This window comes from Manis pentadactyla, chromosome 7 (assembly GCF_030020395.1).
Source record: "Manis pentadactyla isolate mManPen7 chromosome 7, mManPen7.hap1, whole genome shotgun sequence".
NCBI lineage: Eukaryota > Metazoa > Chordata > Mammalia > Pholidota > Manidae > Manis > Manis pentadactyla.
Genome location: NC_080025.1, coordinates 132,689,948 through 132,703,862, shown reverse-complemented (window position 1 = coordinate 132,703,862; position 13,915 = coordinate 132,689,948). Strand labels below are relative to the sequence as shown.

Sequence of the window (13,915 nt, the reverse complement as noted above, 5' to 3'; positions counted from 1 at the left end):
GACATTACTCAACCACAAAGAAACCAGAAGAGTATTCTGGTTTCGTGCCCAGGATAGCAGACAAAAGTAAATGTTTGTTGAACACCATGAATACCCACCAAACAGGTAAACAAAAAAATAGTGAAAATATCTGTGATAAGTGAGGTGAAGAGGGAAAACTGGGCTGTTTGGTATAATTGAGGGACCTATTTAAAATGGGTGGTCTGGGAGTCCTCTCAGAAGTCATTTGCACTGAGACCTCAAAAATCAAAAGCAATGAGCTGGAATTAAAAGAATATTCTAGACAGTAAGCAATAAGCATAATAGCCCGCCAGTGGAATGAGCTTGGTTTTTCCTGAAACTGACAAAAGACCAGATCTATGGGAATCAAAGAAGCAATGGGTTTGGGAGTGGGTGTCATGAGATAGGGGAGACCATCAGGGTCAGACCACAGAGGGTCTGGAAGGCCATAGCAAATACCTGGGATTTTATCCTAAATGCAATAGGAAGCTGCTGAAAAGGGAAGACGTGCACATTTGATTTATGTTTTTAAATGGTAACTCTGGCTATGTAGAGAATTACTTGGTAAAGGGTAAGAGTGAAAATGGGCAGACCAGCTAGCTGAGAGGCTACTATAGCAGGGCAGACAGAGATGATGGGGCTGGCAAGGCTCGTGGTGAGGGCAGGGGTTAGTCACTAGTGAAGATGGCAAGAAGCAAACAATTTAATATATATTTTGAAGGTTTTATGGTGGATTGAATAAGAGAGAAAGATTAGGAAGGGTAGGAGTTATTTATGACTCCCATTGTCAAACATAAACAAAGCCGAACACCACTAGTTAAACTGATAAGGACAAGGTTTTATCCATAATAACTTGTTAAAATAAAAAAACAAATAGAGACTAGCCTTGAAAATACACTGAGCAGACAAAACCAGTTTAGTTGTATAAACAAAGTTTAACTTACCTTATTTTACAAAACTAACTTGATCTGGGTCATTTTTTGCTTATGCCTCTGAAAATCATAAGCAAAACTTAAGACTGTTTCCCAAGGTTGCTATGAGGTAACCACTGACCTATCATTTAAGAAATGCCCTATCATTTAAGAAAATTCTGATATTGTAACCAATAACTGAAGGATAAACATTTACAGCTTTCTCACTATAGAAGCTGCTTTATAACAATAAACCCTTGAGCCTCATTCCATGTTTTGGTTTATGTGTTCTTGGTATGCAAACTGTCTTTTTGGTACGTGCACAGTAAATTTTTACTAATAACTACTTGGGCGATTCATTGATTTTATTTTTGTTATTTCTGAACTTTTGAAAAATTATTGTTACAGGGAAAAAGAGTCCAACATGAACAGAACTCAACTTCAATTTGTACATAGATGAATGGGTGTTTTAAAGGGAGAATGAAGGAGGGAGAGGGCCGGGGGAGGGGTGTCCACAGAGACAGGGAAATAAAAAATCCAAAAGGTTAGTCAATGTCAGTGCAACTAGGCCAGCTGTGTCTGTTAGCTGGCAGCTGTCTAAACTAGGATTCTACAGAGTAGAATCTCCTACAGAGACTGGGAGACAGAGGCCTTATCCTCAGGTATGGGCTGGAACAAACAGTAAAAAATGTTTGGGCAGCCTTGAGTTTTCTCAAGTAGGCACTTCAAATGAGACTGGGATCATTTTAGGATGTGGTCTTGAGCTCTTAGGAACTATGTTAGCATTTGTTCAAATCTATATAGACCAAGGTTGAGCCTCATTGAGAAGAGGAGCCTGATTAAAATCTGGTCAGGGAGAGAATCTTTGTCTCCTTGTTTCTGGTTATAGTGACAGGGTGATAGGTGGTGTCGTTAACAGAAAAGGGGAGGTCTAGGGGACATCTACCTTTAGAATCTAGAGGGACAAATCCCATTTTGGACATGTTAAGCTTGAAGCATTCAAATGGGTAAAAAGTTAAAACTAAGAATGGATCACATAGAAGTCTGCAGCAGAGATATAAATCAAGAGCTGTCAGCATGATGTAACTCAAAAGATTACACAGGTAGGAGAGGGAGTTAGAGAAAAGATAGGGAATCCAGGATTTGCTTAACAAATTCTTCCTGGAGATTTGTTTCCAGAAATGCATCATTGTTAAGTATGTGTATTTGTATTTCTAATGGTCAGAAAGTAAACCTAATAGAGGAACGATCAAGTTAACTGTTAAATACTTGGAGATTTTTCTTGTGATTTGAAACCTTTATTTGCTATTTCTAAACCATAAGAAAAAATTACATTTATTGAACATTATTGTCATACCCATTTAACATACATGGAAAACTGAACAGAGGGTTGAGTAACTTAAATTAGGTAACACAAAATTAGGAGTTGGGTCCTGTACTCAAAACTAAGCAGTCCGGTTATGGAGGCTGAGTTCTGAACCCCTGTACTATATGGCAAGCATACTAAAGTAGCTTGGTTTATTTGTTTAGTGGGTCATGAGACAGGGACCATGGGCTTAGACAGAGTAGGGTGAGGGCCTCTGGAAAAACACAAAGCAAGATAATCCATTGTGGGATTTGCTTTAGCCTGCTGGGGGGTGGAGGCCAGCTCATTTTTCTGACTCTACCCAGGTGCTGCTTTTCTTTCTCCAGCCCTAAACAAATGATTTGCAACCTGGGCAACATAGCAAGCAAGCCCAAAACAACTAGTAAAAACAGGAGGGATGCCATCTTGAATATTAGATTGCATCTTAAAACCTGATTAGTTGAAAAGTAAGTTTCTTAACAAACAGACAATAACTCAGCCCACCTTGGGAGCAAAGCAGGCAGTCTTGAGTGATATGCTCCCAGACCAGGAAGCTGCTATCCTGGGAGGAAATTAGGGCAGTAAAATTCTTGTAAATAACCAGGAAGACTAATAAGAAACTTGGTGTTTCTTCAAAGATAAACATTTTGGGACCACTTAGCAGGTATACATTCCTACCCTTTGTCTCTCAACTGCCTATAAAACCCCTAGACAAGGCACCACCTGGGGACTCTCTTGTACCCTCCTGGCTAGAGCCAGGAGCTTGGTCTTTTCTCTTTCTAAATAAAAGCCTCTGCCTTGCTCTCCTACCTTAAGTGTTTGGGAAGTTCATTCTTTGGCTCCACGAACAAGAACTCCGGCATCAATAATAATACATTTTATATGCATAATAGTTCCAATAAGAATTTTTATGGGATCTATGTTCATGCATGCATGTCTAGATCATTAAGGCCAAAGCACAAATCACCTGGTGGTGGTGCCCAAGGTGTATTACAGCCAAACTCTAGGAAGAGTAGAACCGGTTTCACTAGAACGTTTCTGAAGCTTCAAACCATTAAAAACAAACGGACACAAAATTTTAAAACACAAACTGTACCAGTTAGATTTGCTATGCCCTATGGCAACTGAATTCCTAATTCTGGACACCATTTGCTGGTTAGGGAGGGAAGTAAAATTTTCCCCCACCACACGCTAGTTTTTCCCTCCACAGAGTATTACACACGGTATTGACACACTAAATTCGCATTGATTTTGTTAACTATTAAAGAATTCCCTGAAGCCAGAAACTATTTTTTTTCCCATCTTTTTTACTATATCCTCAGAGCCTAGCAGTCTGGCACGCAGTAGGGAGGCCAAAACATGCTTGATAGTAGAGGAAGAGGAGGAAGGAAGAAAAGAGAAGGGAAAGAATTCAAACATTCCTATTGGACACTTGTAGAAGGTGAGCAAGATGCCGTACAAGGGTGTTTTAAAAAAAAACAAAAGGCTTTTTCACTGGTGGTGTGCGGAAACGTGATCTCATCTCTAAGTCAACTCGCCTCCACTTACACTGGGCCCATGCCAACCTCCGACACGTTTCTCCCGCTGCCCCCTCGAGCCTACTCCACCCGCTACCCTTTCGCCAGGCAGCCTAGCCACTGCGCCTGCGCACACTGGGCTCACGGCCGCTGGCCATTCGGGGCGGGGCCCCGGCCGCGGCGCTCCGCCCAGGGGAAGAGGAAGAGGAAGTTGGGGGAGGGTCCTAGTTGGGAGTGAACCGGAAGTGTAAGCTATCCTGCTGCTCCTCGGCCAGGCGGAACCTGCTCTGCTGGGCCCGGCGGCCGCAAAAGAACTTTCTTTCTCCCGCCCCAACGGTCGCCGCGGCCAACTGCCTCGCCCGCCTGGCAGCCTACCCCGTCTGCTCCTCTTTCTCCGGCTCCGTGCGGCCCTGTCTCGCTCTCGCCCCGCGGTATCCGCTTGCAGCTGCCGCCGCCTCGTCTTCCCGGCCAGCCGGCCCGTCCGCTGCAGTGATGTGCGACAAGGAGTTCATGTGGGCCCTGAAAAACGGAGACTTGGATGAGGTGAAAGACTACGTGGCCAAGGTAAGTGGCGACGGTGGAGTAGGCGAGAGCACGGAGGTGGGATGGAGCTGAGGCTGAGGAAACTGATAGGAGCTGAGCGGAGGGGGTGGGGGGAGAGAAACATCGTGGATGGAGGGGGCTCCAGGAGAGCGGGGAGTCGGAGCGTCAGGACTGAGGAGGGGGCTGGACACCGCGGTGGCCTTCTGTGTCGGGTAACTGCTGGGTGGTGACAGTCAGGCTCTGCCTTCCTGATCCCTTGGGGGAGGGAAGGGGTGGTAACCGGCTCTTTTAGAGTCACTCGTGAGCACAAAGCATTTGAGTTTGGCCCTCTTCTACGCCAAAATTACTTAAATCTTTATTTGAATGAGATAATTCTCCGTCTTGGACCTATTACTGAATGGATTAGTCTAAGTGATTGAAATCAGAGGAACGTTTTCTTTTAACTTTGGGCCTGCTGTAAATCTATTCACTGACCGTGAAAAGGAGTGCCGAAAGTAGCAATAGTTAAAATTCTGAAACTTGGTATCACTTCGCTGTGAAGTCTTAACTTTGAGTGTGGCCTTTTTCCTCTCCCCACAACAAATAACATATTTGCTTCAAGCGGTACAGTTGTCAGCATCCGGGAGTGCTTAAGATACTGAGTGGTTTTCAAACGAGTGTGTTAACTTTAGTTACTACATTTTCCTCCTTGATTCCATCTGAAATGCTTATTATATATGTGATAAACAACAACAAATGCAGTTTAGTTACAGTCTGTTTGGGGAAAATCATGATGAAGAAAGCTAATTTCAAACCTAAGCCTGAAATATAAAAATGAGCCCACATTGTGATAGAATGGTAAACTTAAAACTCCACTAGCCTGCTTTTGGACCCTGATACTGCCTTTTAAAATTATGAGAGAACTTTCATGTGATTTTAATATGATGATAATCTAAAAAGAAATATTCCAAAGTGTAACTTGATGACATAACCATGCAGGACGTCTTGCTTCTGAAGAGCATAACTTTATGTCATAACCATGGAGGGCATCTTGCTCACCTTCTAGGAAGTGTGAGAACCAGATCTAGATTTTAGTTCTTTAAAGGCTATGACCACTGGTATGGTGCTGTGTTTTTGCTTCAGAGATCTGTTAGGAAGCAAGTAAGCAGAAGCAGAGTTTCTTTAAATTTGTATTGTGCAAGGCAAGCTGCTGATAGTTTTTACCCTGTTTAATACCATTACAATTTTCAACTTTTTGCACGTAGATTATCTGCTTAGTTCTTATTTTTAGTGGATTTTCAGACACTGTACACTACCTTCTCAGCTGGTAGCATTCTGAAATCTGACTTAAGGGATGCTTCACTGTAAGATTAAAGGGAAGAAATTACTTGGAACACTTCAATTTATAGTATACTTTCCAGTTGTAGGACACTGCAGTACCCTGGAAGTGAGTGGGCTCTTGTTTTTCTGTTGGAATAGAACGGAAACTAGGTTATTTGATATACTCGAAATACGGAAAGTTAGTAAATACTGAGCTCACAGCTACAAAAATAACAATCTATTCAGTGTCTTCCCAATATGTTTTATATCAACCTTATGAGTCTTGTGAAGTAAGTCCTTTTATTAGTCCCATTTTACAGATAAGATTGCCAAGAGTACTGCAGAAAAAATTAAAAACTACAGAAATAACAGATGGTGAAGCCAGAACAAAACTGACTCCAAAACTTAGATTCTTTAAATGCTCCATTGCAGTCTCTCACGGTATAAAATTGTGAAAGCATGTAATACCAAGATTTCTAGTAGGACATTCTCGAAGTCCACATCCAGGCAGATAAATTATACACAGAGTTCTCAATCACACACACACAAAATTGATGTTAAAAAAAATGTACTAATAACAATGGATTAATTTATTTTCAGTTAGTTTTAAAACTAGTTGATTATATTCAGTTTGATTTTGATTCTTCTCTATTACTACTCTACTCTTAATCTTGTTAACAAAAAGGATGTGCGTGAGAGAGAGGACATTCACAGAAAAGTAAAAGGAAGTATTAACTGGTTTTTCCAAAAAAGTTTGACTATAATGTAATCCTGTGAACAGACTATTGAGCTTTTTCCTTTCTTAATTTTTATTAAGTAACTTGAGTCTCTTAAAATATCTTTTGCTTTGTTAATGATGAAAAATAACAGAAACAAAATAAAACTAGCACTCGTTTTTACTGATTGAGCTTCCTTATTATTCCTATTCACACTCCCAAATCTATAGTTTCTTCTTAGCATCCGTCTTCCCTGCTTGTTCGTTGACTCACCATTTTTGATCCACCAGTTTATTAACACTTGTTATTTTCTGAGTGTGCATTTATCTGAGTGTATACAAAGAAAGTACATAAACATTTGGACTTAATCTAGTTTTCGTTCTAAGGGGTGAGAGTCTTTAAATTACTCTCCTCAGTTCTCCTGTGAAGATCTTCCACATTATTAATATGTAAGAATGGGCCTGTAGGTGAAACATTTTAGTATCTTCTCTTTCTTAAGTTAGTATTTTAAAAATATCAGTAGGCACACTTTTCTACCTGCTTCCAACTTCTATACAGAAACCTGATGCTTGGATAGGCATAAATTGTTAGTTTTGGATGCAGTGTTGAACTGAAAAATCAGTTCACAGTTCCCAAACCACTGAAAGTTGTATGTTTCTAAATTTTAAAAAAGCAGCACAAAAAGAAAAATTCAGATTACTCTATATTTTGAAGGTTCATCTTTAACATTAAAACAGTATCTGAAACAGTTGGCTTCTTGACTGAACTAAAGACCATATTTAGTTAATTCACCCATTTTTATTGGGCACCTTTTAGGTTCCAAGCACTTTGCTAGGCTTGGCATGATGGTAAAGAAATAGGATGTGCTCAGGAAACTCAAGTATCTATATTAGCAGACTTATATTAAAAGCTTTCAGACTTTTAAAGTAGTATGCAAATTATGAGTAATATTTTACTTAGATAAAATTCAGTTTGTCCAATTAGAAAACAAGTGAAGGCCTGAAATTAAGATATTTGTGAGTAGCAGTAGTAGATACATGTAGCTGCATTTCCAATGTATATGCTTCCTCTGGTGACATTTCTGCTTTCATCCTCCATTTCTGCCTTTATGTAAATTTCTCCCATTGGAATTAATCAGGCCTTTCCTGACCTAATGGATAGCTCTATTCAGATCAATTCCAAATTCAGTCCACATTTTCTTCTCCAACTGCCTCTATTTCTGTTGTCACCATTTTTGACTAATAACATTTTGACCCACCCATTTGCCCAAATTAGAAACTGGGTTATTTCCCCGCATTTCTGACTCTTAAGGAGACTGGCTTCTTAGACTCTCATTCAGTCCTTTCTCTACATTCTTACTGCTACTATCCATTAGTTGCTGCTGCTCTCCTGCCTGAACTCTATTTCCTTTGACTATAGTATTCCCCTCTTTCCTGGTCAACTTGCTCTGCTTAACTGAGGGGATCTCTCTGTAATATGAATCTGAGCATGTTACTTTTTCAACTAATCTCCTTCACTGCCCTTAAAAATTCTGTGATTTCCCCTTTAATTGTTTTTAAAAAGGCAACTTCTTTTGGTTTGGGTTTGGCCTGCTAGCCCGTATGACCTGGACTATGCCTGCCTTTCTAAACACTTCTCTGCCAGCGCTCTGCTCCAGAGCCTGCCATGCTGTTTCTTATCTATCTTCGCATGGGCCCTTTCATCCTCCTGGACCTGGTCTGCTCACCTCAGCCCCTAACCCCCAACATGGTGAGTTCCTATTTATCCTCTTAGCATAAATATCATTTCTTCCAAAAAACATTTTGACTTCAAATGGAGTGCTGCTGCTTTTACTGTTTCACTTATCACATTGCTGTGATTTTATTTGCATGTCTGTCTTTAATTAGGCTCCTTGCCTCTGGAGGGTAGAAACTATTCTTTTCCATTTTTGTATCTCCAGTATAGTGCCAAGGAATTTTACACATTAAAAACATATGTTCCAAGTAAGAAATCCTTTTTATTCTTAACTTAGCTACAGTTTCAGCATCCTTATATAATAGTAATTACCATATATTGCTAGCTACTGGAAAACACCCTGCAAGATTTTACCTAAGTTTTTGTTTGCTTCTTACCACAGCGTTTCAATATGGGTAATAGTGCTCCCGCTGTAAGGATGAGGAAATTGAAGCTTAGAGAAGTTAGACAATTTAACAAGGTTACAAAGTAAGTAGCACAACTGGATTTAAACCCAGAGCTGACCAAATCTACAGCCCATATTCTTTTCACCATATCAGTCTGCCTTGAAATGGTTATCTGGTTTCTTAGCTTACAGTAGCTTACTATCAGAACATTAGGAAAATGAGAAAAGGGCTTGCTAGAGGCAGGCACAACAAGTTATCTCTGCCTGTGAATAAAGACATAGAAAAACAGTTACAATTTAAAATTTTTTTCAACTTTGGAAATAATTAGCATGGAGACATCTATAAACCTTAAATCTCATCTGGGGCTGTCTTTGCTCAAGGTGTGTCTATAAAGACAATTTGAAAGCTTGTAACTTTTTTATACTTATAGTCACATGATCTTACAATTTGTATGTGTGATTATGATCTGTATAATAAAGAAAAAGTTAAATTGTCTGTTTGCCTTAAGGAGAAACAAAGGTTAAAGTATTGAAAGTTCTGTTCAGAATGGTTTAAATTGAACAAATAAGCCTTTTTTTCAGTAAGTATGTTCTTAAAATATTTACATTTGAGCATTTTGATTCCATGTACAGGTGTGATTTCATTTACTTACTACATCAAACCATGAGCATACTTAATACTGTTGATCCAATTTTAGAGATATTAGAGATGAAGAGACAGACTGAGACAAAAACAATTTGCCCAAGGCCATAACACTGAGTAGTGAAAAACTGAGATTTAAACTCAGACTCCAAAGCTCCTTACTGTTATACCTCATCGTACCATTGACCTTCGTTTCTCAGTAACAGGGGTACTATATTACTACATATGTAAATGTTAAAGATAATCCAGCAGAGTGGTAATTATCCACTGAAACCACTTAGAGGTGAGTTTTGTGGCAGATTTTGAGGTTCCAACTCTCTTAGAGATGAATGCTTGTGAGTCATGATAAGTAGTCCCTGACAGTCTCCTGCAGGCCTGATATATATACTCTTGTTTACATGTGCTTCTATTTCACTTGCTGTGAAATACTATACATTGGGTCTCTAACTTCCCTTTCTCTGTGGTTTCCTTTCCCTCTCCAGTCCTATTCTAATTGCATCTGCCTTTGACCCTCTTGATAAGTTTGAAAAGCAACCATGTGAGAGGATAGGATCTCTTGAACCTGAGAAAAGTATCAACTCAAGTCTTCAGAAATTGCAGGACTTCCTGGGATCACTTTTTATTTTCCTAATAAAATAGGTAGTTTAAAGAAGGTCTTGATTCAGTCCATCTTGCTGTTAGTAGGTTTATGACATTTCTTTATTTCTCTCTTCCTTTTTAAAATTACCAGTTTCTTATCATAAAAATTTGTCACTGTATACCCCTTTCTATAGCAGGCCTGGTGACCCAGTCTGAAAAAGAATATATCAGCTTGTATAAGATATAGGTGCCCTCAATAGATAAAGTTTAGTATAGATACTTTCTTATTAGTCTTGAAGGGTCTCTTTTTTTTTTAATATAAAATAAAGGCAGATCTTTTTTATATTGGAAGGCAAGTGTTCACTCACATGTCCATAAGCTTTGAGGGTTTAAACATCCTTACAATAGGGCAGGCAATTAAATGTAATGAATTAAAGCTGATTTAAATGACATAATAATGTAATTTATAAAAAATAATATATTATTTAGAAGAAAAGGCTGTCATGATTAAATGTAATGAATTAAAGCTGATTTAAATGACATAATAATGTAATTTATAAAAAATAATATATTATTTAGAAGAAAAGGCTGTCATGAATAGAAAAAAGTGAAAAAGTGCCCTATTGTCCATTCCCCCTATCAAGGTGGTTTCTTTCCTTAAAATACAAATTTTAGGTATTTTTAAGACAGAAAAGTATTTTAAAAAGACAAAAATTGGTCCATAATTGTACCATCTAGGTAATTCCTTTTAGAAAAGTGAAATTAATTCATGTACAGATAGAAAATGCAACAGCTCTGGCTCCCCTCCACATTCCCTGTGAAGGAAGTGAGCTGTGCTTAACAGGGTCATACAATTAATTTCAGATGAACATTGGAAATTCATTTACCCATTTCCCCACTTAAAAGAAATTCTATACACACTTGTGCACTTTGCTTTTTAAAAATTTCTTAAAATATATTTCAGGTTACATCTTGAAATTCATCCCCCCTTTTTTTAAATGATATGTAGTATTCCATTTTACAGTATATATACCTTAATTTAGTTAACTAGTGGTCAGTGATAAACATTTTTTTCCAGCATATTTTTGTAATTAAACAGTGTTGTCATGATTACCTTTGTATATATATCAACAACTTTTCACCAACCTAGGCATACATCGGTTGATCATTCCTTCACAGTATAGCACTGGGCATCATCACACTTTTTACTTTTTGCCATTTGAGTAGGTGAAAAATGATAGGTTTCAATTTGCATTTCATTAATGTAGAAATCAAACATTAGTTTGCATTTGTATTCTCTCCAAATTTGTTTTTATCTTTTGTTCATTTTTCTACTGTGTAGTTGCTCTGTTTTGTATTGTTTCGTAGGAGCCCTTTATAAATTAAGGAAATTAGTTTTTTTTGCCACATTTTGCAAATATTTTTCCCAGTTTGTCTCTTTTACTTCATCTCTTTTCTTATTGGTCTATAACAGTTTTTACCTTTTACATGGTTAAATATATCACATTTTCTCCCTTTTGTGACTTGGATTTTGTGTCCTATTTACAGAGACCTATTTCTTTGTAAGATTATAAATAAATTTGGTCTTTCTTCTAGAAGTACTGTTTTTTTCATTTTTTTTTGCATTTTAGGCATTTCGTCCTCCTGTTACTTATTTTGAAGTAAGCCACGAAATAGGACTACAGTTTATATACTTGGTATTTTTTAACAGTTTCCATACCATTTCTTGCATAATTCTTCTTTAACTACTGACTGAACTAGTATCTTTATCATAAACAGAATTCCTATATGTGTTTGGATTTCTTGCTCTTTTTATATCCATACTAAACTTCTAATGATTGTAGCTTCATAAAATGTTTAAGTTTGGGATACAGCCACTTTTTGTCTAATACTCTCTTTAGAATCTTTGCAGTAGGGTTCCTTTAAGACTTTTTCTTTTTTTCTATCATCTCGAAAAATGTGAGCATTTTTTTATCCTACCTCATATTTAACTCGTATGTCTTCATAAACACTTAGCCTTTTTTTCCTGGAATGCTGGTATCATGTGATCCGAAGAACATAATGCTTTAGCTTTTAATTCTTTATGAAGTATCTTAGGATAGGAGGATATGGTGCAGTGTGGGAATATTATGTATCAAAGTATTTGAAACAATGAAGTTGTGTTTAGGTAATCAAATCACAGCTGAATTGATAATTAAGAGTTATTTTATGATACTATATCAAAGGCCCTCTTGTAGTGAGAAATCTGACTGAAAACAGTATTTTTGCAACTGTATCTTTACTATATAAATAGCTCTGATAAGCTGGGAAGCTTGATATATATATATTTTTTAATCCACAAACATTACAAGGGTGGAGAGGAGCTGTGATTACTGAAAGCAGTGAAAGAAAACAAAAGGTGACCTAAGAAAATAAAGGGGCAGAGTCTTGCTACTTTAAAGTTCCAGAGGCCCATACAATAATTAATATGCACACATTATATACACTTATGCAAATATAAATTGAGCCTCAAGGAAAATAAATTAATTTCTCCTGCTCATACTTAGGAAGTGGGACCGTAAACTAAGCATGGCTAATTGGGTGATTTTATGTGGAGCTGATAAAACGACTTAAGCCCAGTAAAGGGTACAGTGGCAGCAATACAACATCTGGGTTCCTACATGTCTGACTTTTTACATAAGAGGAAAAGTAAGCCAAATTTAAACTTTTTGAAATCTGTCCTAAGAACCACCTGGGCAGGAGAATCCACAACAGGCACACCACTACTTGGTATTGAATGGTAAGAAAAGCAAGCATGTAAAGTCACAGGTAGAAAAGAGGAAGAGAGAGAGGTTGAATGAAGTTCTCTAAAAGAAAAAGCATAAAGTCTCTACAGTAAATTTGAACCTTGGGCAAGAGGCCCAGAATTATTCTGAAAATTAGGAATCATTTATTAAAAACATGCAAACAGGAACTAATTTAATTTAGATCCTCAAACTGAAAGGAAATTCTCCAAAATCTTGTTGGCTATCAAAGATAATCCTAAACCAAAAGTGTTCTAGAATTCTCTGTCCAGCCCTAGTGCCACTCCTATAACCTGGCTTGATTTCCAACTCCAGAAGTGAAAGAGGAAGGCTAGATATAGTGAGCATGGTTTTCACTGGTTCATTCATAATTCATTCAGCAAATATCATTTGAGCACCTATAGCACCAGCCACTGTATTCAATAGGCATGGGAATACGATAATGAATAATTCTTCTGAGGATGTGTTTTCTTTAGTAGGTTCGATTAAAAGGGTATATAGAGGACAAACAAGATAGTTGTATGGGTTGTGAATAAATTATTTCCTTATTTAATGCATGACATAAGAATAAAACTTAGAAAGCAACTGTATAAATGCATTAAAAGAACACACCTGTTTAAAAAGAATAACCTGCTTTCAAAGCCAAGAAAAAGTCATCTTTGGTTGCAATATACAGGAGAATCAATATTACAGAACATCAAATTCAAAACAGAAGATAATGAAAACAGAATGCCTTCTCTTGAGTATTTACTCCATGCTAGGTATGATCCCACATAATAAGTTAATATACATGCAGATATGCATATAAGTTAATGCTCACATCTACCCTGTAGGCTTTATCTCCACTTTATAGTTAGGGAAATGGAAATTAACTAACTAGTCTGAAATTCTACAGCTAATAAGTGATGGAACAGGGTTCGATCTGATACATTCCAAAAGAGTATGGTTTTGCCATCATTTGTATTGGAATTCTTCAGAACTACAAATGAAATACATAGATGGAAAAAATTGAAGATTAAGTATTATAGTAGATAAAACACTGAGATTGAACTCAGTTCAAACATACAAGTTTGAACTGAGAAACAGAAATACAAGTTTTCAGAACTGAGAAGACTCAAGATTGGAATTTCTATTCAGAAATAATAAATAAAAACACAAATAAGCAAAAATAAATGAGAAGCAAGACACATCCTAGCTAAAATAATTAACTGAGTTTTTTTTCTTTTAGTCTAAGTTTATGGGCAAAATTACTCATTTCAAGGGGTAAAATCATCCTATGTTTAGATTATTTTCTGTGATACTAATGGAAATCAGTGAAGCAAACAGTTCTGTTAGGAATAAAAGATAGGGAATAATATGTTCTAGTTGTCATTCATATATGATGGTAACAGAATTAACAACCTTAAAAAAACAGATACGCTTCTTCTCACTCAACAGATTTCTACAGAGATCACGCCTGA

At 37.3% G+C, this 13,915-nt stretch overlaps 1 protein-coding gene across 1 annotated transcript in view; it reads left to right on the top strand.

Annotated features, from left to right (window-relative positions):
- The first annotated feature begins 4,006 nt into the window (after positions 1 to 4,006).
- MTPN (myotrophin) overlaps positions 4,007 to 13,915 on the top strand; it is a 66,673-nt gene continuing 56,764 nt past the window's right edge. The window contains exon 1 of the mRNA XM_036905530.2: positions 4,007 to 4,337. Within this exon, the coding sequence (XP_036761425.1) occupies positions 4,266 to 4,337 (72 nt within the window). The 5' untranslated portion in view covers positions 4,007 to 4,265. The remainder of the gene's footprint in view (positions 4,338 to 13,915) is intronic.